Source organism: Hippichthys cyanospilos, chromosome 19 (assembly GCF_059441005.1).
Source record: "Hippichthys cyanospilos isolate Australia breed blue-spotted pipefish chromosome 19, RoL_Hcya_1.0, whole genome shotgun sequence".
NCBI classification, from domain to species: domain Eukaryota; kingdom Metazoa; phylum Chordata; class Actinopteri; order Syngnathiformes; family Syngnathidae; genus Hippichthys; species Hippichthys cyanospilos.
In genome coordinates, this window is record NC_142387.1 from 13,859,350 (window position 1) to 13,886,171 (window position 26,822).

Sequence of the window (26,822 nt, forward strand, 5' to 3'; positions counted from 1 at the left end):
CTTTAGAAATGAAGTACATGAATTTGTTAGATACTTCATTACGAAAGTAATTTGAGTACTAAAAGTAGCGACTGATTACTTTAGTTACCACAGAAATTAAGCCATCAATTACTTTAGGTACTGGCGTAATCAATTACTTTAGAGAAAAGGGTGTTAAAAAGGGATTACACTAAGTAATCAATCACTAAAGTAATCAATTACCTTAGTACCTAATGTTATTGATTACCTTCGGTACTAAAGTACGGATTACTTTAGTACTTTAGTAATACTAAAGTGATCAATGACACTAGGCACCAGAGTAATCAAGTACAGTACTTTATATGAAATGTACCAAAGTAATACTTAATGAAAAATACTTAATTACTACAGTAATTACTAAAAGTAAAAGGCTCAGTGAGCCGTACGTGACCCGCAGGCCATATTTTGCCCACCCTTGTTTAACGTCAACGCTTTGGGCGGCGTCTTTCGTTAAGAGCCCAGATGGGCCTTACTCCCACTTGACCAGCTCCTTTAATTAGCTGCTTCAAATCTAAGGACACACACACACACACACACTCACTTGCGCGTTCTGCCGGCAGCGTTGCTACGGCAACACGGGGCAATGATGTCACGGTGCTTTGCCGTCCAACGAAAAGTATCAGAAAAACGCATTTAGCGTGAACACGCCACAAAGAGTTTCCATGAATTAACTCATTCAATCCCAAAGACGTATTTTTACGTTTTTACGTTGGTTGGAATTTTTTTGTTTGTAGTAATCGAGTACTTTAGCATTTCAATACGTAGTATGATCAATTGCTTGTGTACGATTTCAGACAAAAAAATCAATTACTTTAGATTTAAGAAAAAGATTTATTTTGTATTCAGTTGACCTAAAGTAATGAATACTTTAGTAATTAATTGATTATTTTACTACATACAGTAATCAACGACTTTAGCACTTTAATAGCTAATATAGTCAATTGCTTTGTATTTTTTCATAAAAAATAATAAATTACTTTTAGATTTCATGACCGACAGTAATTGATTTATTTGGTATTTCATTACCTAAAGTATGGAATACTTAAACTAAAAGTAATTGTTACTTTTGCACTTTTATTCTTAATGTAGTCAATTGCTTTAGGACTTTTTCAAACGAAATAATCAATTACTTTAACTTCATTACTTAAAGTGATTGATTTATTTTGTATTCATTTACCAAATGTAATGGAATACTGTAGTAATGGATTTCTAAAAGTAATTGATTATTTTTGCACTTTAATACCCAATATAGTGAATTGCTTTAGTACTTTTTTATACAAAATAATCAATTACTTTAGAACTCCATCACCCCAAATGATCGATTTACTTTGTATTTAACTACCTAAAGTAATTGAATACTTTTACTCAATACCAAAAGTAATTGCCAAGCCATTTTGAGAACTTTCTTTAGCAAACATGAAAAATATAAATATAAAGTACCAGGCTTTGAAAAAATGGACTCACTAACATATTTTTTGCTAGCATAGCCTAGCCTAGCCTAGCTAGCACGAAATTTTCTTTGGTGATGCGTGGCTGACCTTTCTGAGCACAATGACGCCCTCCTGCGAGCTGCGGTTGGTGGCAATATCGAACATCCCGGGTCCGTCGCTCCCGGTGATCCTGTAGTCCATTTCGGCGTTTTCGCCGATGTCGTTGTCCGCGGCGCGGATCACGCCCACCACCGAGCCCAGCGCCGTCGACTCGGGCACCCTGAATTCGTACAGGGCTGACCGAAAAAAAAAAAAAAAAATCCCTATTCATCCTTTTTTGTAGATTTCCAGAGACCCGGCGCAATTTTTCTAAAAAAATTCTTGCCTAGAAAACATAATTTAAGACTTTTTTTTTTTTTGAGAATTGAAAAATCTGAGCAAAAACACTGCAAAAACTACTTAACCCAAAACAGAAAAAAATTAGGAAACTGTTGTTTTGAGCAGAAAAAAAGCTCTTGCGTAGAAAACATAATTTTACTTTTTTTTCTTATTATTCCCAGACACAAAACAAGGAAAAATAGGCAAATTTTCTTGTTTTAAGCAAAACACTTTTTACTTGTCTAGAAAACATAACTCATGACTTTTTTTCTCGAATTGTCTTAAGAAAAATCTGAGTGAAAAACACAGCAAAAATTACTGACAAGAAAAATTTGGCAAATTTTGTTGTTTTAAGTAGAAAACTTTTTTTACTTGTCTAGAAAACATAACTCATGACTTTTTTTCTCAAATTGTTTTAAGAAAAATCTGACTGAAAAACAGCAATAATTGCTGGCGAGAAAAATTTGGCAAATTTTGTTGTTTTAAGTTAAAAAAAAAAATCACATTTTTTTTCTTGCCCAAAAAACATTATCCAAAACATTTTTTTGTTTTAATCAGGGTGTAAAAACACTGAAAAGTGCACAAAACAAGAAAAGCTATTGTTAGTTTTCAAGCTAGCACACGTGACAGATGGGGGAGAAAAAAAAAAAAGGCAAAATACGTGAGCCTGCCAAGAATGACAGGCTGTATATTTTTGGCTAACGTTAGCGTATTTTCGGCATTCTCCCGTCATGATTTGTGGCCCGCCCACCGAGCGTGAGCGTCTCATGACTCATTGAGCGGCCGGCTGTAAATCATCGACTTTTCCACAGACTCGCGCCCGCAAAATATCAACTGGTTGTCGCAACGCCGCAGAAGGGGTCCCGTAGGTTTCTTTTCAAATGAAGAGCAAATGAAGTGGAACTCGGCCCGGCAATGCGACTCACTCTTGGTGAAGCGCGGCGGGTTGTCGTTGACGTCTGCGAGGGTGATGCTGACCGTGGCGGTCCCCGAGAGGCCCCCCATCTGTCCGGCCATGTCTTTAGCCTGGATCACCACTTGGTACTTGTCCTTCACCTCGCGGTCCATGCCCGGCAGCGCCGTCTTGATCATGCCTGTGACCGCAAACCAAAAGATAATAACGGCTTTCTTATTTCGATTTATGTATTCGGTCTGAATAAAGTGATATCAGAGACCACTATTTAATACCCAAAATCCACCCCCCCCCCAAAAAAAAACAACAACCCCAAAACAAACAATTAGAGCTCGGCAATTTTCCATTCTTCTAATTTGTCATTTCTACATTTCTATGTGGTGTAAAACTTCTCCAAGAAAGCGGTCGATCAAGTATCGGCCTGATAACAATACTTGGTATCGGTACTCGCCAATACCTGTCTATACAACCCGATACCAATATTTGATATCCGTACGTCCTCATCCTTCATATCACAAATGCAGTACTAGCGGTGTCTGTACCAATACTTGGTATCAGGCCGATATCAATAGTTGGTATCCCATCTTTATAGTATCAAATTACTCAGGTGTTGAGTACTTGTACTGTTTTTGGTCTGAATAAAATGATATTTGATACTATTTGAAAAAAAACAATGAGGGATCGTTTAAAAAGAAATACCTAATGAGTCCAATATATCAATTTCCCACAAAATTTCATGTAATTAATAACAATTTTCGATTCTTCTAAGAAGAAGAGCAGCCGATACCGAGTATTGGTAATGGCATGATACCAATATTTGATATCGGTACTTTCCCATTCCTAGTACCGAAAGCACTAGCGGTGTCTGTATCGGCCGATATCGATCATACTGGTATCGATCAGAAAAAAATGTTCCCTTCATTCGAGCGCTGGTCAAATTATTTCTTAATTTTCTTTTTTTTTTAATAATAATAGTAATAATAATAATGAATGAGTGCGCCGAGGCCTCCCGGCGCGTAATTGACGGCGGCTTTATAGCGCGTCATCGTAAAGATAATGAACTTCCTTGCCGGCGCATCAAACATCCCAGCGCGCCCCTCAAAATAGTCGGGCGGAATTAACGACGTTTCACCGAGGAGATTTATGCGGCGCGTAATGAAGTCGCCGCGCCGCCGTTTGCGGCCGGGGCGCAGCGCCACTTTCATTCCGGGGATCGTCGCAGAGTGATCGATGCCCCTCGTTACGTGGATCGTTTGCGCAAATTAACATTTCTGATCGTTAATTACTTTTTATCGTCACGTCTTTATTTAAAAATAAAAAAAAATTACCTTCGATTCTCCTCACTATTGGGGATGCACACTGCAAAAAGTGCTGGATCGAAAAAAAAAAAAAAAACGAAATTCTCGTCACTATTGGGGATGCACACTGTAAAAGGTGCATGACCCAAAAAAAGGAAAAAAATTAAAACATAAAAAAATTGACCTTCAAATCTTGTCACTATTTGAGATGCACACTGCACAAAGTGCTGGATTGAAAAAAAAAAAAAACTAAATTCTCGTCACTATTGGGGATGCACACTGTAAAAGGTGCACGACCCAAAAAAGGAAAAAAAATTAGAACATATAAAATTGACCTTCAAATCTTGTCACTATTTGGCATGCACACTGCAAAAAGTGCTGGATTGAAAAAAAAAAAACTAAATTCTCGTCACTATTGGGGATGCACACTGTAAAAGGTGCACGACCCCAAAAAAGGAAAAAAAAATAGAACATATAAAATTGACCTTCAAATCTTGTCACTATTTGGCATGCACACTGCAAAAAGTGCTGGATCAAAAAAAAACAAAAAACAATTCTCGTCACTATGAGGAATGCACACTGTAAAAGGTGCACGACCACAAATAGGAAAAAAATTAAAACATAAAAAAATTGACCTTCAAATCTTCAAATCACTATTTGGCATGCACACTGCAAAAAATGCTTGATCAAAAAAAAAAACACTAAATTCTCATCACTATTATGGATGCACACTGTAAAAGGTACACGACCAAAAAAAGGGAAAAAAAATGAAAACATCATAAATTGACCTTCAAATCTTGTCACTATTTGGTATGCACACTGCAAAAAGTGCCGGATCAAAAAAAAATACTTGAAAAAATGTCATTATTAGTGATGCACACTGCAAAAAGTGTTGCCACCAAAATCTAGAAAAAAATAATCCCTTCAACTGTCATCATTATAGGGGATGCTCACTGCAAAAAGTGCCGAACCGAAAACAAGAAAAAAAAAAAAGCACATTAAAAAATTACCTCAATTCTCATCACTATGAGGGATGCACACTGCAAAAAGTGCTGGCTCCAAAACAAGAAAAAAAAAAAAAACATTTAAAAAAATTCTTATGAAAAAAAACCAAAACGTCAACATCGATGGGATTCTTTGGTCGTGTTCCCGTTGACGTCTTTACGCGTCATTGGCGCTCAAAGCGTTAGTCAAAACGCGTTCGTTGGGCCGGTTTCCACGTCGCATATTCCTGCTAATCCAGCCGCTAATTTACAAATGGCAAATTCTTTTTCCCTTTTGTCGGGGATCCGGCGCGCGCATAAATGATTAAAGTTAGCAAGCTGCTACATTTTGCGTGCAAATCCCGCCACGACCTCCTCTCCCCCTCGCCCCTCCCGCCCCCAGCTGCCGAAGTCACGCCGCCATTTTTGCTAGCTGTTCAAAGAACTGCCGCACCCTAATTGTTTGTTTGTTTTTTCCCGCCATCACCGACCGGTTTCGGGGTCCACGGAGAAGTAAGGCTGCCCCTCCAGGATGCTGTAGACCACCTTGGCGCTGTTCCCGTAGGTGGCGTCGTCGGCGTCCAGCGCCGTCACCTGGATGACGGGAGTGCCTGCAGGGTGGAAATAGAGAAAATAAAAACGTCAGCCATTTTCTTTCGCGGATTTATGGAGAGTTTCTGGGAAGCGAGCGGATTTGCGGATTTGACGCTTTTTTCGCCGGCCTCCGATCGGCTAGCTCTTCGTCAACAAAGATTTTTCTGTTTGCTGACATAGCTTGACCGCCGCTCGACGGGATATCGCAAAAATCGCCAGAAAATCGGTGAAATAAATGCTATGAAAATGCCTGTCAAAAATTGTAATTACAATGGTTTCATACGGTCCAAAATTTGAGGTTAAGGTTAAGGTTACTTTTGCAGGCAATTTTAGCTCCCTCGTGTTTTTTTCCCTAGTGATATCATAAAAAAAAATCTTCAAAACTCTTGGAAATGACATAAAAATGCGTCTTTGGAATTGAACGAGTTAAATGTGTAGCCTTTTTCGTCATGTTAGTCAAATATGAACGGCAAAATGTCTTTCTGTTTTTGTATGGTTTTGAGGTCCCCACCCAAGGCCCGGAAAGCAAATGAAGGGTTAGCTAAACGCTAGCCCCCGCGCGGGGCCGCCTTGTTGCCTCATTACTCGCGACGGCAAATTAATTGAGGGGAAAAATTTAATGGGCGACGAGTGCAAAAATAGAAACAGGCACGCGAGCCGCCATCTTGGCTCATTTGTTGAAAAAGAAGCTTCCATCCATCAGGGCAGATGCTAATGCGCTAACGTGCTAATGCCGCACTTGTTTCTGCGGAAACATGCGGGCGACACCTTTAAAATGACTCGAGTATTATATTTTTTTTTTTACTGACCGATGTCGGCCATTTCGGGCACGGTGGCGCTGTAAGGGTTTTGGGTGAAGCGCGGCTCGTTGTCGTTGATGTCGTGGATCTTGATGATGAAGTCGGACTCGCCCTCCAGCGCCTCGTTGGTGAAGCGGTTGACGGCTTTGGCGTGGAGCACGTAGTAGGCCTTCTCCTCGCGGTCCAGGCGCTTGGTGGCGTGGATGTCGCCCGAGTTCTCGTCGATCTTGAACAGCGTGCCGGCGCCGTCGCCCGTCAGCACGTAGCGCACGCTGCCGTCCTCGCGGTCCGAGTCCGAGTGGAGCTGAAATGCGGAGCGGGAAAAAAGTCTTGACGTATGTGTGATATAAAACATGTATACATATATTGTGTGATATCAAATATATATGCATATATTAGCAGTAAATGTAATTTAAAGTATAGGCTGCGGGCCATTGAAAAGGGATAGTGGGTCACAAATGGCCCCCGGGCCGTGGTTTGAACACCATTTTTTTTTTTTTTCGTTTTTTTTAAAATCTAGTATATATTTATGTTGGGGGGGCAGTTATGTCTTTTTGCAACCTCAGTCAGCCAGTTTGATGGTTAAAAATGGAGAATGGGCCACAAATGGCCCCTGGGCCGCCATTTGGACACCGCAGCTTTTTTTTGGGGGGGGGGTTAGGATTAGGGTCACATCTGTTTGCAACCTCAAACTGTTTGAAAACATCCAGTGCGCAAACCTTATCGGCTTGAAAAAGAAACTTTGAGACCGGAATGACGTTTTTAAAAGGGCGACCTCCGGAGAAAAAATCTCCGAGTTGAAACGAGCGAGGCGGCGCGTTTGCCCGTGTCATTCCTGCGCGGCCCGGCCGCTCCATCGATCCCCCGGACGCCCCGCCGGGCTCGCCGGGGGAAGCGTCCCGGAAATCCATGCGGCCGCGTTCACGAGGTCGCCGGAGCCCGCCCGCGGCCCGTCAATTTCCATTGAAAATACAATTCCAGTGGCGCAGCTGGACAAGCGTTAGCCATATATATATATATATATATATATATATATATATATATATATATATATATATATATATATATATATATATATATATCTATATCATTTTATTATTTTTTTTAAGGGATTTTTGGATATTTGAGGACAATTCTTTTTCTTTTTTTTTTAAGATATCATGTTGACCCGGCATTATGTTACAAATGATTGAAATTCCTTTGATTTTATATGATATAAAAGAATCCATTAAAACTAGGGAGCTGAAATTGCCAAAAGATGTGGAATTTAAAAACGCAACGATTCTGAAATTTAAAGAGGTGGACTAAAGTAGAGTTTCGCGCTTTTTTTCTGAAGAAGCTTGAAGTGACATCTTAAAAATCGTAAAATCATACAATCTTTTTCCAACCCATTTTGTTGGAAGTTTTTTCATCGCCTACCCTGCATTTCCCACTTCCTGCTCCAGAGGGCAGCATAAATCACACCACAAAGGTAATTGTCAAGTTTTACGAAAATAAAAAACACTGTATAATAAGACTGTAAAATAAATAAAAGGATATGTTTGATGTCTGGTTTCTTTCAGACAAATTTTCATGAAGATTTCAAAGATTTATAATATGGAAATCACAATTTTTTTACGAAAATAAAAAACACTGTATAATAAGACTGTAAAATAAATAAAAGGATATGTTTGATGTCTGGTTTCTTTCAGACAATTTTTTTCAAGAATAATGAGCTCATTCGCAGCAAAAATTGATCTTTGACGGCTATATCCGTCATTGGCACTCAACGAGTTGTGAGCTGTCACATGTGTTTTAATTATGATTTTTTTTTTTTTATTCCCGTTTGAAGTAAACTAATAATAGCGCGTCACGCCATCTTGGTTTGGGAAGCGCAGTAAACGTCGGCGGCCGATGGACGCGGGTGGCTCCCGGCCGGGAAGATGGCGCCGGAAGGGGGTTGGGGGCGGGGGGCTCGGGGCAATTAGCCAGTTAGCCTGGCGGGCCCGGTGTCCTGGCCGCCTCGGAGCGGCCAGATGGCCGCCGAGCCGGCTAGCGAGCGAGCAATGTGCGCTGAGCTGGAAAGCGCATCAAGCGTGCGCACTTCAAGCTTATAGCTTTGTTTTGTTTTTTTTCTCAACGCCATGGCCTCCCTCATGCTCAAGCGGTTTTGTTTCGAGTTTTGCGAGTGCGAATCGTCTCCACCTTCCATCCCGATTTCGTTTGTTTGACGAAAGAAGGGGCCGAGAATGATGGACGGATTCCATGGGGTAGTCAAGTACTCGACTACGCTCCATATTCAGAAGTATATTAGCAATCGCGTCGGGTACGATGCATTCATGGGTCAGTGAGGTGTGGAAGTTCTAGAGCGCAGGGTGTCAAACTCAAGGCCCGGGGGCCAAATCCGGCCCGCAAAGTCATTTCATGTGGCCCGCGAAAGTAAATCATGTAAATTTCCATGACCCTTGCTAGACTTTAGCTTGTCGTGTATAATGAAAAATAAAGTTGAGATTTTTTTGGTTTGTTCTGTTACAGTAATGTAAACAATAAATGGGCTGTTTTACTTCTGATTTCAAAACAACGGAGCCATCAATTTGTTGTGTACGGTCATAATACTATGAGACAATTTAAAATCGACTTGGTTTCCTCAACATATTGGCCCAATGAAGGAAGTTCCAGCGACAAAAATGAGTTTGACACCTCTGTTCTAGAGCAACGATTACTTTAGGCACAAAATGCATAATTACTTACTTTACTTACTTTACTGCGAAAAACCACAGTCTATAGTAAGGCTTGTTTTCTGAAAAAACGAGTTTTTAGTAAGGCTTTTTTTTCACAAAACAACAGTCTGTAGTAAGACTTTTTTTTTTTTTAAAAAAAACAAGTCTATAGTAAGGCTTTTTTTCTGAAAAAACGAGTTTTTAGTAAGGCTTTTTTTCACAAAACAACAGTCTGTAGTAGGACTTTTTTTAAAAAAAAAAAACGAGTCTATAGTAAGGCTTGTTTTCACACAAAAAAAGTTCTCGCTTAAAATTCCATTTTGCTCGCTAGCAATAGCATTCTGGCGCTCAACATCTCGCAAAGTGCTTTTACAAGCTCTGATTGGCTGGTTTTGTGGGACAAACGTAACGCGTGAGCAGAACTGAGCGAGCGCAGAGCACGACGAGCAAACGCGATGTTGAGGGAGGGAGGGAGGAGTTATCGCGAGCGAGAGCGAGATGTTGAGCGCGAGAATGCTACTGCGAGCCAGCAAAATGGAATTTGGAGCGAGAAAGTTCTTTTCCTTTTTTTCGGCGCTCAAAATCTGTTTTCGCTCGCTCAGTTTGATTTTCTCCGCTCAATTTTTTTTCCCGCGCGCTAGTAATTGTGGCACAAATATAACGCCCCCCCCCCCCCCCCCCCCCCCTTTTGCACGCCAGAGCTTCGAATGAAAGCAAATGAAGGCGTTAATTCCCCTAAGCTTAAGGCCGGCTCACGTAATGTGCGGCTTGATCGCGGCGGGTTCAAGATCACACAAAATAAGTACGCGTTATTATGTTCATTATGATATTAATATCACGTGGGCTCTTGGGGGTCATGAATCCTCATCTTTGCGTCTCCTTGTGCCGCAAAAGAGATGAGCGTTATTAAAAGTCAGCGCCCTTTCTGTCCCCCGTTGACTCATGCCCCCCCATCCCTCTCACCACACAATCTTGACATCAAACCATCATGAATTTTATATATATATATATATATATATAATATATATTTTTTTTTCTCACAAAAATTGGCCATGTATAGTAAAGCTATTTTTTACATACTAAGACAATGTAGATTGAGGCTTATTATTTTTGAAAAAAAAAAAAAAAAAAGAAAAAGACCATGTATAGAAAGGGTTTTTTTCCACCAAAAAATGGCCATATATAGTAAGGCTTTTTTTTCTTACAAATCAACCAAGGCTTTTTGGCCCACATTTTTCGAAAAAAAAACAAAAAAAATGACCGTATATTGTCATTCTTTATTTTTTTTCGCCCCCCCCCCCCCAAAAACCCCCCAATAAAAATACCATGTATAGTAGGGCTTATTTTCCTCACGTAAAACGACAATGTAGAGTGAGGCTTTTTTTTGGTTTTGTCTGTTTTTTTGGGACAAAATGACAAAATTACAAAAATTACAAAATTACAAAACGCATCAGGGGTCAACCAGGGCCCGCAAATACTGGCCGCACAAACACAAGCACTTTGCCACGAGCCGCGAAGCGCGCGCTCGTGCGTGTCGGCGCGCTGTCACGCAAGAAACAAACATTGCGTTCCCCTGGTGACGGGAAGGCGAGGCCCTGCGAGGCCCGCGTGCGGCCGGGGCCGGCCTGCTAATGAGAGGCCGCGGGCGCAAACTCCCCGCCGTCGGCTGACGAGGCAACATTAGACGACCTCCACCCCCGCCGCTACAAAACCGCTGGCGGACTCCGCTCGCCTTGCTCCACTGTGAAAAACGGCCAAAGATTCACACATATGTGTACATATATATATATATATATATATATATATATATATATATATATATATATATATATATATATATATATATATATGGAACCTTTTTTAATTAATTTGTCAATAAATTTGTTTGTAATGTATAATTTTTCAAAATTTTTTAACATAAATAAAATAAATATATTAGTGTAATTTTCAGAAAAAAATGGCTGCTTTTACGGTTGTGATTTTGTGTCTAGAGTAATTTAATCTTTTGGAGTTTGAATTTTTTTTCTTTGAATTTTGAAAACCCCAAATGTTGAAAGCTAGACCTTGAAAACCGACTTATTTTTCAATTTTAATGATCTATTTCTTTTTTGAATTTCGATTGCTTGATGAACCTTTTGCCTTCTGGGAAATGAAAGTCAAAACCTTGAGAATCTTCTTGAACATGTTTGTCAAAAATTAATTTTTACTTTCATCATGACATTAGCCTGGTTTCGTCAAAACACACACACACACACACACATATATATATATATATATATATATATATATATATATATATATATATATATATATATATATATATATATATATATATATATATATATATATATATATATAAATAAATTGCAACAAGAGAGAGAGAGAGAGAGAGAGAGAGCGAAAGAGAGAGAGAGAGAGAGAGCAAGAGAGAGAGAATAATATATATATATATATATATATATATATATATATATATATATATATATATATATATATATATATATATATATATATATATATGAGAAGTTCTCTATCTTCAGCAAGTTTAAGCGCCTTTGATAGGCGCTTTGTTTTCTGGCTGTGGGTTTTTAGACCTGTTGTGTTCGCGGCGATGTAATCCTTTTAGAGGCCCGCTGAAAGTCACAACCGGCTGGCCGGCCGCCTCCGGGAGGACGTACGCGGCCCTATCTCATTCGCTGGAAGGAGTCTATCCCGAGTCTATCGGCGCCGGCGGAATGCAAAGTAGCGGGCTCCATTCAGAGGCACGCACAAAAGCGCTTTTCTTCCCGTCCGACCTTGCCACGGCGAGCCGGACGGGAGATGGTTTTCTTGGAAAGCCGCGCGGCCGACCACGACGCGAGCATTTGAACGTCGGCGCCGCCTTTTTCGCATCAGAAAACAGGCGAGTCACTCACGACGCGGCCAGCCCCAAGGAGCATCCGCCGCGGGCGTTTTACCTTGCCGACGTATTGCTTGTCGTTGCCGGTGTACTCCTCCAGCAGGAAGAACTGGTTCCACATCCATCCCCGTTTGGAGCGCCTGAGGGGCACCCCGTTGGCGTCCTGTCCGCTCAGGCCCCCAGACATCTTGTGCGCCGCCGCGTTCCTTCGCGGAGGCCTCAGCGCCGCGGCCGGCGCCGCGCCCAGCTGGGCGGCGGCCCACAGCGCCATCAGCAGGCACAGCGTATCCATGGCGACCGGGCCCGGGTCCTCAAGCACGCCCCCTTCCTCCCGCGGCGCTTTGTCTCGAGCGTTCTTCGGGTCAGGGTGACGTTTCTTTCGCCATACTCGAGCGGAAGCAGGAAGTGAGCCCTCACCGGCACCTGGATTGGGGAAAACCACGTCGGGATGAGAAATTTCAGACCGAAGCGGTCGAGTGCAGTCGGTGGCCAAATACCGCCTTTAAAATGCTATCAGCTTATTTGAAACCCTCAGCACGCAAGATACCTGGTCTTGAATTTCCGGACTACGATACGAACGGTTGAAAACGGTTCTCGACCGATGTCGTCGATGGGGAGAACTCAGGTTTAAGATTTTATTTAAGTGTTGTTTGGACTCGTTTCATATTCAGGACAATTCTTGTTGAATAAGGAAGCAGCATATCAAGATTACAAAAAATGTATTCAGCAATAGTTCTTAAATGATAGCTCGGTTTATAACCGTTGATATCATTTTGAAGCGCAATTAAAAAATAGATGAGAAGATAAATAACTTTGACTAATTGTTGTGGTGACACAAATTTTTCCCAATACTGCCATCAGATATTGACTTGTACATATGAATAATCTGTGGCATTATGGGAAATACGCTAGATGTGTTTCGAAGTTATTGATATACAGTCATGTAGTTCAAATACAAAAAAAGGAAAAAAATTAGGTGCGTTTCAACATATTTGCAAATATGTTCGGACATACTTATAGCATAAATGCTAAAAATATAGTATCAATCCCATAATGCAACAGGGTATTGACTTGCACGCGTGCATACCCTGCGCCGGAAAATTGCCGTAAAATTTTTGTACGTGCAGGCATATCGTAGATAAAATACAAATGAAAAAGTAGATCATATTTGTACTTCCACTTCAACGCCGCGTTACGGAAATTTTTCTTCCACTTTTTAGCTACAGGTGTGTTTGAACCTATTTGCAAAGATGCCTGAAGGTATTCGCAAAAAAAAAAAACAAAACAAAAAAAACGTATGGCAGTTTTGTGGAAGCGCGCACGAGCTTTCCTCTCAAACAGCTCATTGATGTCGGAGTTGTTGCGGAAACGGAACAAAGACAACCGGAACTTGAGATTTGTAGCGAGCGCATGAAAGGAGCTTTCAAACTTCTTGTGGGGCTTTGATGGACACTTCCTGCGGGACCGCTTGCGCATTCATGTGTTTGCCGTTTGATGGACGGGCCTCTGTTGATAACAAGAGATTAGAAAAGCCGCACTTGGATGTACGCGGATGCGACTGCACTTTATCTGCATCCAGTCTGAGAATCATCGCATAATGGAATGGCGGGCGGCTTTCGGGGAGGCGGGAGATGGGCGGGGTGGGGGTGGGGGGGGGTCAGTCTCTATCTGTTTGGAAGCATCGCGTGTTGTTATCACGAGCAACAGAATGACCACAGCAATGTCAAGCTCACTTCATTACTGCAAGATAGCGCTTTACAGTAAATGGGGGGGGGGGGGGGGGGGGGGCACGTGGGTGGCGGGCCAAAGAAGTGGTGCAGGATGCAACGGGGAAAAAACGTATATGTATTTGTTCTCAATTGTTCCTTTGTCGGTCCAATTTCAGAAGGAGGTCCACTAGGGGGCGGCGGGGATGGAAAACCACATGAATTAAGTAGCCTGACCTGCACGCTGAAGCGCGGCCGAGGGCTCCGAAGGGAAGGCGGTAAATGGAGCGAGAAAAACGGGGCGAGGAGAGGTGGCGGCCGACGTGGGGACGGGCGTCGGTGTGATGATGTCATCGCAAGTGTCTCTTGGTTAAAAGTCACCACTTGTGGGAGTTGGGATAAACAGACGAGACCTTTTCAGAATGTTTGGAAACAACAGGCGTCGGGGCGCCACAGTGCGCGATGAAGGGAACTGATGAGTTGGATATTTCTCAACGGGTTGAAGGATTTGGGGGCTATCCATAAAAAAAATTGCGTGAGAGAAGCATGGATCATGAGTATGTTTCAAATTGCTGTACAGAGAAAATTGCAGGACAGCCTGTTCGGTTGTCCTTTACATAAAAAGGAGGCATTTGAAGTGGCTCAGGAACACGGTTAGGCCTCCTGAACATTTCCCTGGTGAGGTTGGCCAAATTGCAATGAGAGCAGACCACCGGGGATGCTTGTTTTTGTTTCTCAGACTAGAGTCGCTTGTTGTGGAGATCAAGAGGGGCCGATTGAAGTGGCTCGGGAATACGGTTAGCCCTCCTGGACGCTTCCCCGGTGAGGTGTTCTGGACAAATTCCACCAGAAGGAAACCACTAGGATGACTCAGGAATCGATTTTCTCATACTCCGAGACAAGAGCTCACAGTCCTCTATGTGGCGGGGCCAGCTGAAGTGGCACGGTAATATGATTAACCCTCTTTGAAGCCTCTCTGTTGGAGTCTTCTAGCCATGTTGCATCAGGATGAGACCGCGTTCGGAGCGTTCGGCATGGCCTGGACAGGAAAATTCTCAGAGTTGGCATGGGGACTCTTCAATATTCTCAGACAAGTGGCTGGAGAGAGGGAAGACTGAAAATTGCCGGTGTGAAATTGTCTTTTGGAAGACGTATCCTTTTTGCCCTTGACAAATAACCATAAGAAATTAAAATTCAAGTTTTTTTCTCTTGAGATTAACAAATTACGGGACGGGTTCCCCATTACGTCCACTGTTCCCCTAGCCAGAACTGGGAAAGAAAACAACTTTTAATCGGCCCGTGCTTGACGGATGCGGCGCGTACTTTATCACACGAATCTTGAGAAAAAAATACACGAATGAGCACCGGCTGAAGCCGGTTTACGTGGATCCGGGTCAGCACAGACGGTCCCTCTCTGTTTGTGTATTCTTGCGAGGCCTTACATCATAAAGAAGTCACGGAACGGTGGGCGTCCTTCAACCATGAAGCGACGCAACCACGGTTTTACCCGAAACCCATCGGCGTTTTCCAGACTTCACCCAAACATCAAAAGACAACCAAAGTTCTTCGGACGTCCGTCTCGTTCAACGTGAGCGCGGAACCGAGTCTGTGACGGCAGCTGAGTTCTCGGGGATAGCAAAAAGGGGACGTCCTGTCAGAGCGGTGTCAGCAGTCCGCCGGGGACGCGGGTCCATCCATTACTGTCTCCGCCAGGCCACCGTGCCCTCATTTCCCCTTATGAGGCAAATTGAAGCCCCCCCCCCATCCCTACGTTGCACTTTACAGCATGTCCTCCCTTCCTTTTTTTTTTTTCTCCCTCCCCCCGAGCCGCCTGCTTTGCTTGCACAGGCCAAAGCTGATATGCATGACGGCTCCGCTTGGCTCTGAAAGCCACTCACTTTGCATGTGTCCTCTGCCGGGATCAGCAGCCGCTGCGGGATTTCAAAAAAAAAAAAAAGAAGAAGAGCTTCGGGGTCAGTGACGGAGGTGCTGATGGAAGCAGGTGAAAGTGAGCCGGCGGTTTAATCGTGCCCGTGGAAGGGGACGCGCTGCCACCCCGAGACACCAAATGACCATACGCCGTCCCTCTCGCGTCCCTCTTCTGGATGGGGAAATTTGCGACGGTGATAATGTCCACGGATTTCAATGGAAGCCGAAAGTTGAAAGAAATGGACATTTTAGAATCAAGAATCGGGACACCAACGACAGGAAGTAGAGGACATGTGACTTTTTACGTCCTTTTAATGTCCGATTACCAAAGAAATATGAATTCATGGGAAGGAATGACATAAAATGTGGATATTGCGCAAAAGAGCAAGAAATTTGCTAGAAAAGCAGACTGAGGAAAAGTATTGGGTTACTTACAAAAAGCTGAAAACGAACAAAAACGTGGACATGGAGCAAAAAAAGCATTTTGCCAGGAATGTCGAAAAGTGGACCGAGCAAAGTATTGGGTCACTTACTAAAAGCTAAAAAAATGGCAAGAAATGCCAAAAATGTGGACACAGTGCAAAAAAAGCCACACATTTGCTAAAAATCTGACAAAAGTGGACTGAGCAAAAGTATTGGGTCACGTACCGAAAGCTAAAAATGTGCAAAAAATACACAAAAAACGTGGGTATTGAACATAAGAGCTAGAAATTTGCATGAATAAATTCTCAATATTCATCAAAAGTATTGGGTCACTCAGAGAACGCTAAATCTTGGAAGAACATGACAAAACCATGGGTTAAAATATGCTTGTGGAGAAAAGGCAATTCATTCCACGTCCCCCGCCATCCCAACGCACTAAATGACGGCGCGCGCCGGACTTTATGAATTGACTTAATTGACGGCGGCCGGGAGCACGCGGGACGGGGAACTATCGATTAGCTGTAGGTCCGCACCGGCTGGAAAATACCAGCCGGGCCCCGGGGGAGGCCGGCCCGGCCCGGCCCGGCGCCTCGGCCTTTCCCATGGATTTCTTCATAATGTCACGGCGGAAAAGCTAATGCTACGCGGCGCCGTCGCCGCGTCCCCGAGGAGCGCTCGCGCCCCTTGACCACATTTGTCAAAGACCGGAGGCCGCTCCCTGCCCCCGTAATTCTCACGGCCGGGCGGCGGGACTTTATTTGGCCGCGTCAAATAAAAGGAAAATAAAATAAAAATGTCAGCGTCGGCCGGGAATGCTACGGGGACGACAAAATGCCCGCCGTGACAAGATGGAGGCGCGCTGGATGGGACCTTCCACTCGTGACTTTGCAATAAACACTTTTAGCTCACGGCATGACACCTGTATTTATACCCTTTACATAAATAAATAAATATATATATATATATATATATATATATATAAAATATACTAAAGTGCCTATTTCTAATTGACAACCAAAAATTTGGGAGATAAACAATTACCAAAATAAGTATTGGTATCAAGCCGATTGCTGGTATCGAAACTTGAAGTAGCAGTCATTACCAGTGTCCGATACTGTTCTACTTGTTGCCGATACTGCTCTTGGAACAGAGTTACAATCAAAGATGAGAAAAAAACAGAAAATTGTCATTAAATTGATGACATTTTAAGGAAAATGCTGTATTGGAATACACGGTATATATTTTTAAATGATGCCGTTTTTTGGGGATGGGTGGAGTGAAAAATGTAAATCTAAACAAAAGTATTAAGACTGTAAGAAATGGATGAAATGTGGAGATGGACAAAAGTATTGGGACATCTGCAGGGAGCGGACAGTAAATCAAATATCCTATTTGGACAAAAGTGTTGAGACGGGCATCTTTGCCTAAGTCCAAAGCACTCAGGCTAGCGTCCAAGCTGACCGCCCTGGACGGAATATTTGCGGCCTTTCTCCCCGTTTCCCGGAGTCCCGCTCCCCGTTTGACCACGCGGCCATCGTTCCGTGAACACATCGATTGTGTCAGCGATCAATCGGGCCTGCGTCGCCATGACAACTGAGGACAACGAGTGCAAGTCTCGTAGAAAAAAAAAAACAAAAACGGCAAATGTGTGCCGTGTATAAAAAGGGTGTAAATGAGCCTTTTTGAACGCACCACTACCCCTCTTCGGCTTTTATCTGCACTTAATAGCATTAAGAAGAAGAAAGAGCCTCAGCTGGATCATAAAGTGGCCCGTAAATGAATAGTGATCATTATGGCTGATTTCAATGTGTTTAACCCTCCTGTTATGTTTACTTGCCGGGAGCAGCAATAATGCCTCTGAGTCACTTTGACCCGGGGTGTTTAGTCGCCCTAATATGCCTAAAATTCAACAGAACGTGTCCGGAATGCGGATAATCCAAGTTCAATACTTTGTTTTAACCAGGGAAATATGTTTATTGCTCAAGAACAACCATAATGTCTCTGGGTCAATACGACCCGGCGATGTGCGAATTTGTCCAAAAGTGTCAACAAGTCTGCTTTCTCACTGAAAACCACCTCACAAAGAAACTGAGACAATAATTGATACCTATATGTTATGTTTGTTTCTCTGGAATAATACCAACATCCTGGGTCAATTTGACCCGGGGCTTCTTTCGTCGCCAAAACGTTTCCGGGATGCGTATAATTCCAATTAAATACTTTGTTTTAACGAGGGAAATATGTTAATTCTCAAGAATAACAATAATGTCTCTGGGTCAATATGACCCGGGGATGTGCAAATTTATCACAACTCTTTTTTTCGATTGGAAACACACTCAAAAAGAAACAAAAACAATAATTTATACCCATGTGATGTGTTTGTTTCTCTGGAATAGTAATAACATCCTGGGTCAATTTGACCCGGAGCCTAATTAAGTCGCCAATATATGTTTGAAACGTGTACAATCAAAATCCAATACTTTATTTTAAGCAGTCAAACATGTTTATTTCTCAAGAACAGCAATAATGTCACTGGGTCAATATGACCCAGAAGTGTGTGTATTTACCCAAAAGTGTCAAAAAAAAATAGTTTTCTAAGAGTGGGAGAAAAAAGCCTAGCGGCTAACGGTCCGAAATTACCAATGGATCAATTTGACCCACAACCTAACAGAAGGGTTAGCATGTTGCCGCGACGGCCGTCACAATTCGGAAAGGGCGTCGCAAGCTGGGAGTCGCTGGCGGCGGAGCGCGGCCGTCATAATGAAGGTGCGTAATAGAACATGACACCCTAATCATATTGGGGCAGTTAAGAGGCGCTGTTTACACCGGGCGCCCTTTATTTTCTCGGCCCCGGCAGAAGCACCGGCGGCCCCTTTGTCTCGCGGCGGCCTCATATCACGCGCCGCCTAATTGCGTCAAAAAAATGAAAATGAAAAAAGCAAATTGCTTGAAATTGCGCGTGGCAGGCTGCGGAGCAATAAGACCTGAGCGTCGACGCCGGCGAGTATAAGCAAGATTAATGCGTCTGCTGCCAATTTTCCCAGCGTGCGCACCGACGATTGGACGCTCGACGGAGCGCCCGCCGGAACATTTACAATCGCAACAATTAGCCATTAAAGGTAGCTATTGGTTTTATCGAATGCGGTCGCGGCGGCCGCCGAGACAAACGCGTTCGTCGATACGCCGCGGATGCGCGGCGGTAATGGCCTTTTTCGTGGGCGCGGGCGGGCCGGGTGGCATTTTGCATTAGGGGTGCGCCCCCCCTGGACCCACCCCGCCCCTCCTCCCCATCGGCCTTCCTCCGAATTTGTATTTCCACTCTAACGAGCGACGTGAGCGACACGACGAAGCGCCCTATGGCGCCCGGCGAGCCCAGGCAACCTCGCCGCAGCCCCGGGGGTGCAATTAAAAGTGAGGGAGGAGAATGTCAGCCAGGTGGGCGAGCGAGCGCGATAGAGGTGAGAGAAAGGGAGGGAGGCAAAGAGATGGTAAGGGAGGGCACCGATGCCGCAGATAAACACGGAGACGTTACGAGCGTAACCCGTATATGCAGTTCGGGTAAAATATATAATTGGATAAATGTGATGCGTTTTAAAAAAATCAAATCTCAGAAAATAACGACTATGGTATATCTGAATTAATGATATGACCGAAAAAAAATGGTGTTTGCGGTATTTTATGGTCAAAATATCATCAACTTGGCTGCCAGAAAAGTACTGAATTGATACTGTTGGTTTTACAATTACAAAATGTACCGTGTAAAATCAGCAGTATCAATACATGTTTTTACCATAAACATCGAAAATGTGTCACCGTAATTTAACGGTACATTTCTTGAGTTTCCGATTTTTTACCTAATCGGGCGTGTTACTTTTGTGTTGATGCAGCAATCTTAAAATCAAAACGTGTCTGTGTCATGTCCCGGCCGCTCTTATTTCCAAAACAAGCGGCTTATAGTCCGGTGTAGCTTATACGTACGACTAACAACTACAAACAACGTCACGCCTGCTCAAGGGTCATCACATCACATGACCCAGACAAAAGATAAGCCGTGATTGGTCCTTGCCTGATCCTTGAGCACATGACTCGCGCATGGCTCATTTCCACAGAAGTTGAAGGTCTGCGGCTAGAAAAACTACTTCCAAAGCGTTCCGACTTGTAACGAGCTGCGGAGAAGGTCCTTAAAGGGCACAAACGTCCGCAGGTTGTTCCGCATTTTGTTGATCATTAGCAGTGTATCAGTCCTCATTTATCACAACAAGAAGACTCTCCCCATCGGCGCTGCTCTTCCTATGCAAACGGAAATAACTCCCTCTCAACCTCATCAATATGTATTGATCTATTGTAGCGCCGTCTAGACTCCCTGACGCTTCGTCGCAAAAACACCAGCGCCGCCTTTTATGTGATGTATTAAGTCGGATCGCTTTTGTATCCCGCCGGGAGTCTGACAAATATTCACGATATGAACAGCAAAAGTTCAACGACACAAATCAAAGTCCGAAAACGAGCGGAAATGCGTGAAGTAGAGAGTTCTCGTTACAGTCAATTATTTAGTTAATATCGGCCCTTGAGTCACTGTCAATCTTTACATCGTAGGAAACTACGGCGTGTAAATGAAGACGACCATACATGAGCAAATACGCTTTACCTCACCGAAAAAAGTGCGACCAAATACTGCCAATACCGAGCGAAAACGTTGCAAACCGCAAAAGTCCGACGCAAATCAAAGTCTGAAAATTAGTACAAGAAGCAGCGCTACTTGTTGCAGTTGTTGTTAAAATAAAAAGCCGTAGTAATCAAATAAAGCTTGAGTCAATGTCAATCTTTACATCATTTGAAACAACGGAATGCAAACTGAGACGACTGAATGTATATCAGAAAACATGGTGCCCCACCGAAAAGGTGTGTGAACAAATCCTGTGCGGTGCCACCAAAACGACTATATGTATATCAGAAAATATGGTCATGATGTATGTCCCCGAAAAGGTGAGTGACCACATCCTGTGCGGTGCGACCAAGACGACCATACGTTTATCAGAAAATACGGTCATGCTGTATGTCCCCAAAAAGGTGTGCGAGCAAATCTTGTGCTGTGTGACCAAGACTACCATACGTTGATCAGAAAATATGGTCATGTCGTATGTCCCCAAAAAGGTGTGCGAGCAAATCCTGTGCGATGCCACCAAGACGACTATCTATATATCAGAATAAACGGTCATGCTGTATGTCCCCAAAAAGGTGTGCGAGCAAATCCTGTGCTGTGTGACCAAGACGACCATACGTTGATCAGAAAATATGGTCATGTCGTATGTCCCCAAAAAGGTATGCGAGCAAATCCTGTGCGGTGCCACCAAGACGACTATCTATATATCAGAAAATACGGTCATGCTGTATGTCCCCAAAAAGGTGTGCGAGCAAATCCTGTGCTGTGTGACCAAGACTACCATACGTTGATCAGAAAATATGGTCATGTCGTATGTCCCCAAAAAGGTATGCGAGTAAATCCTGTGCGGTGCCACCAAGACGACCATAAGTTTATCAGAAAATGTGATCATGTCGTATGCCCTGTCCCCGAAAAGGTGAGCGACCAAATCCTGTGCGGTGCGACCAAGACGACCATACGTTTATCAGAAAATACGGTCATGCTGTATGTCCCCAAAAAGGTGTGCGAGCAAATCCTGTGCTGTGTGACCAAGACGACCATACGTTGATCAGAAAATATGGTCATGTCGTATGTCCCCAAAAAGGTGTGCGAGCAAATCCTGTGCGATGCCACCAAGACGACTATCTATATATCAGAATAAACGGTCATGCTGTATGTCCCCGAAAAGGTGAGCGACCAAATCCTGTGCGGTGCGACCGAGACGACCACACGTTTATCAGAAAATGTGGTCATGTCGTATGTCGTGTCCCCGAAAAGGTGAGCGACCAAATCCTGTGCGATGCGACCAAGACGACCATACGTTTATCAGAAAATACAGTCACATCGTATGTCCCCAAAAAGGTGTGCGAGCAAATCCTGTGCCGTGCCACCAAGCGAAAAAGTTGAGATGAATGTATAAGCTCTATGTCAGGGGTGTCAAACATACGATCAGAAATGTCAATCTCTGATTTTTTCAATAAATAAACAACATGAAATGCTTCATGATCACCTGTATTGTTTTTTATCTTATGAATCATAGTGATGTTATGTCAAAAGGCATTTTTTAAATATGTTTTTCCTGCTTGGGGCATGAGCATCATTTCCATATTGTTTGTGGAACTAATTAATCATCAGATCATCAAGCCACGTGCCAGTAAGTGAGTGGCAACCGTTGGGGTAAATAAAAGTGTTGGGCGCCAAAACTCACTCCTCTCTCTCTCTCGCTCGCTCTCTTTTCTCGCCGCCGCATAGCAAATAAGTGGAATAAATCACACAATCTGGGCCAAGTCCACCAGAGCCCCCAATTTTCCCTCCTTTTCTATCTCCCTTCGCATCCGTCAGTCCGACGCGGCGGAGTGGCCCACTTTGGAAGCCGCAGAGGCCTGCCCGACTCGCCCTTCATTTTGTGTCTGGACTCAAAACCGACTCTTGTCTTTTTCATCAACTCGTCCACACGTGGACTGAAAAAGTCTACTTAATTTGTTTGCAGTTATTTCCTCAAATATGTGCAAGTAAACGCAGTTCACCTGCTTTTTAAACCTTCTGTTATGTTTGTTTGCCAGGAATAGCAATAATGTCACTGGGTCATTTTGACCCGAGGCATATTTCATAACCCAAAAGTGTCCGAAATGCCCATAATCCAAAACAAATATTTTGCTTTCAAACTCAGGACCAATAATAATATCTAGTTTGAACTGGGGTCCAAAAATCCAAAAATTTATCCAAAAATTTCCGAAATTTTTTGTGATCGATCCTGCAAACTAACAAATCTGAGGATTCCTTTTCCCGCTTTGCAGAAGTAGCAATACTTTTCTTGGTTCATTTTGACCTGGGTTTATCTTATTTATCGAGAAAGTTACGAAACAAAAGCACTATTCACAAAAATGTATACACATTTGTAATCAAGATGCGCATTATCCATGAGCACAGAACAAGGCTTATAACTGCAAAAAATACACTCAATATTTACGTTACCATTCAAAGGAGGAGTTTGACCCACAACATCACGGGAGAAATTCCACATGAAGTGAAAGCAAAGATTCATAATGACATTTGCTTAACACATTCGCTGCCGTTGGCAGCTAAATATCAAAACGTAATTTGAACTGGACTGGCAGTGAGTAAGTAAATAAAAAAATTATATAAAAACAAAAACGTCTTTAAAGAGCAACAGCTGCTCACACCGCCCCTTATAGAGACGAGCCACTTGAAAACAGACAGCGGGTCACAGTTTGAGCACCACTAATTTAACGACTCCGACTGGATGAATGAAATTTCCTCACTTTGTGTCGACATTTTAAAAAGGTCCTTTGCAGCACCAATAGAGGCCGTCTGTTTACATCAAAGGCCTATTTTGGCTCTTTTATCTTTTGGAGTTGGCCACCAGCTCGCACACGAAGGGTGGACAAAGGTGGGAGGTGTCGCGGGGTCAGTGGAAAAAACAAAAAGGGGGGGAGGGTCTAATGGCCGCCTGCTTCCCCTGCTGTGGTCTTTTGCGATCATCCTGATGGGAGCTCGCTCGATGCAAGTCGATTAGCGAGGCCTTGAAATGAAAATAAAGAAACAAACTTATAGTTTCGCTTATTGTTTTGTTATTCGATGAGTCTGTTTATCCAGCTTTTGTGAGCCCCGTACGACTGACTGCGAATCCTTAGGATGATTTGTTTCCATTTACGGCAATTAATGACATCACGCTGCACTCGGGAAGAAGCAGACGTCTCATGGGGAGACTTTGACCCCGCACAAAGTGGACTTGTGTTCCCACGTTGGTCGTCACGGTTACCGGAGGGGAGGAGGCTTACGTATTCATGGGGTGCCGGTTAACTGTAGCAGAGGGTCAACGGCAAGAAAACACAATTGTCACACAACACTAAATAATACATAGCGCTAAAACAAAGGCCCGGCTAAAATACGGCTGCAATAAAAGGAGCGCGCGCGGAAAATAGTTTCCCCCTCGACTGAGAGTAACGACCTTTACGCCGCCGCCTCCATAAAACAACACGCTGACAGTCGGGAGCGGCCGTTTTTTGCGTTATTAACGACCTCACATGCCGCCTTTTTACGCCTCTTAAATTGGAGCAAATTTCTCCCAAACTGCGCGCCAGCACCGGAGCGAGCAGGTGTTGGCCGAGTCGTTTGTCACAGGCCGCCATACTGTGCACGTGCGTAAACACATTTTTGCCTTTTGCCATTAACCGGTAGCAGGAAATCTCTTCACATATATATATATATATATATATATATATATATATATATATATATATATATATATATATATATATATATATATATATATATATAATGTAAAATATATGACATACAGTATATTCTTTTACATATTTATCCAGCCGTACATTTTCTCGTCAGTTTTCTGAGCTATCCAAAGATTCCTTGATTGCCCATAAACATATCGCAGATAAATAATGATAACCTAAAAATAAAAATGGAATTTGCCCCAGGTGTATATGTTTTACCACAGTACTCGTTAAAAAGAAAACAAAATTTTTATGCTGACTCATTCAATGCCAAAAACGTAATTACGTATACGTCTTCAGAGTCCAGACTTTTGATCCCGTAAACATTTCCCTCTGGGGGTACGTGAAGGCACAGGTGTTATGTGAGATTTAAACAGGTATTTCGCAGGTATCAGCAAATCCGACGTATTGCAGTGAGAGGAGCAGCACGGTTTACTTTCAAATTAAGAGCAAATTGATTGGAACATGAAGCAACTTTACACTAAATTCAGGTAACGTTGCATGCCGTTATTTCGTTAAATATTAGATGGGAGTGTATTATCATAAGTGATGCAATATTTGACAGATAAGCCAGGAAAAAAAAAAACAAATAACTTTTGGAGTTGCTAATTAAACTATGGCTGGAGATGCCACGCTGAAAAAAATCAGACACCAATGGCATTGCACTGTTTTAAGTTTGGTTCATAGCGGTACGTTTCTGTAAAATCTTTCTCAAAGCTAGCTATGCTAGGCTAAGTTAGCTTGAAAAGCTTTCACATGCAGTTTAACTGGTCACAATGAGTTAGTGGAAAGCCATCTGCTTTTGTAAAGTAGTGATTAGACGCACCGTGGCAGGAATCAGGCAAAAAAGTCTCGGGACCGATCGCAGTAACGGAACGTACAAGGTCGCGCTCGCCTTTGGGCTCTTGCACAAATCACGTGACTCATTTGAAAATACGGTCAAAGCCGTAAAACGGCCCCTCATCAGCGGGATTTCTTGTTTGGCCTGAAGCTCGCTGGGAATCGCATCGCATTTGCGCTTCGGCGCCGGCGATGCGCTTTGACCTTGGCGGCGACTCACCTTTATTTACCTCGGCTAGTTGCCCCCCGGGGGCGCCGCCCGTTCGGCCAAATGAGGCCCGCGATGGGCTGTTTTGCTTTTATCGCCACCTCGCCGACCCCCGCGGGAGCGCACGGCTAATGAACAAAGGAGCCGGATTGATCGGCGTTAGCGTTTGATTCCCGAGCCCCGGCGAGGCGCACGCCCGCCTTCTCTTCGGGGATCCCGAATCGCTGATCGTTCGTAATGAGGGAGCGACAAGCCGGGGGAGAGTTCAAGAAGGCTGGAAGTGACCGAGCGCCCTACCGCGCGGCTCGTGATATACGGGCTGCGTGTAGCGAGCTGTGCGGTGAATGGTAGGAAAAAAAAATGCGGGAAAACTGACCGTGGGAACGTATAGACTTTCGCCGTCAAAGGGGTTAGAATTTGCCCTCGAATTTGACGGGAAGTATGACCCGCCAAATGGAGTCCAGGCCATGACAATTCTCTCTTTGTTAGCGCCAGCGTCCACACATTTGAGTTCAAAAAAGAAAGATGAAGTATTGATGTACTTTCCAGAAAGGAAAAAAAATATATGTTGGTTCAATTGGTTTGTATTTATTGGTGGTATGCATCTTTTTTGTTCCATTTATCGGCAAAATGACCAAACGCCATTTTTTGGACGATAAGGTACATCAAAACCAATTTGACAAATGCGTCAATATAGATTTTACATTTATACATAAGGCGCACCCAATGATAAGACACTATCAATATTTGGGAAAACCACATGACTGTGTACCTTCGAGTCCGAAAAAGACGGTACACCGCATTTGGATGAACATGTAACCTGGGGTCAACTGGGTCAGAAATCGCAATGAATTTTAAAGTAAAAAAAAATAATCAAGAGGCAATAAAACATTTCTTTGATGTATTATAGTATTATTTTACAGGAGTACAGGATCATAAGGATCAAAAAACTGGTCAACTTTTTGGGAATTTCCATATAAAGGGCACATTTGGTTATAAGTCACTCCAGATTTTAAGGTGCATTATTACATTGTATTTTTGCTCGTTGGTAACGATTTATAAATAGATGTAAAAAGGTACTTTTCAGAACATAACATGAACATAAACTCTTTCAGTCCCATGGACGAGAATTTTCGTCATGTAAAATACTGACAAAAATTCTTATCACCTATGTTTTTTTTGTTTTTTTTAATGAATGGATAGATGACACTTTTGGCCACGCTCCCCTTAATATGCCAAATGAGCACCGATGTAATGTAGTTATATACATACGCAAACTGTTATTTTACCATCAGACACATTTTTAC

General features: G+C 43.1%; 1 protein-coding gene across 1 annotated transcript in view; it reads right to left on the minus strand.

The window, feature by feature from the left end:
• The window catches only part of cdh6 (cadherin 6), a 54,383-nt gene that overhangs the window by 10,747 nt on the left and 16,814 nt on the right, over positions 1-26,822 (minus strand). Inside the window, exons 2-6 of the mRNA XM_088402255.1 lie at positions 12,071-12,435; positions 6,424-6,718; positions 5,512-5,631; positions 2,753-2,920; positions 1,557-1,744 (exon numbers count right to left, since the gene is read on the minus strand). Of these exons, the coding sequence (XP_088258381.1) occupies positions 1,557-1,744; positions 2,753-2,920; positions 5,512-5,631; positions 6,424-6,718; positions 12,071-12,304 (1,005 nt within the window). The 5' untranslated portion in view covers positions 12,305-12,435. The remainder of the gene's footprint in view (positions 1-1,556; positions 1,745-2,752; positions 2,921-5,511; positions 5,632-6,423; positions 6,719-12,070; positions 12,436-26,822) is intronic.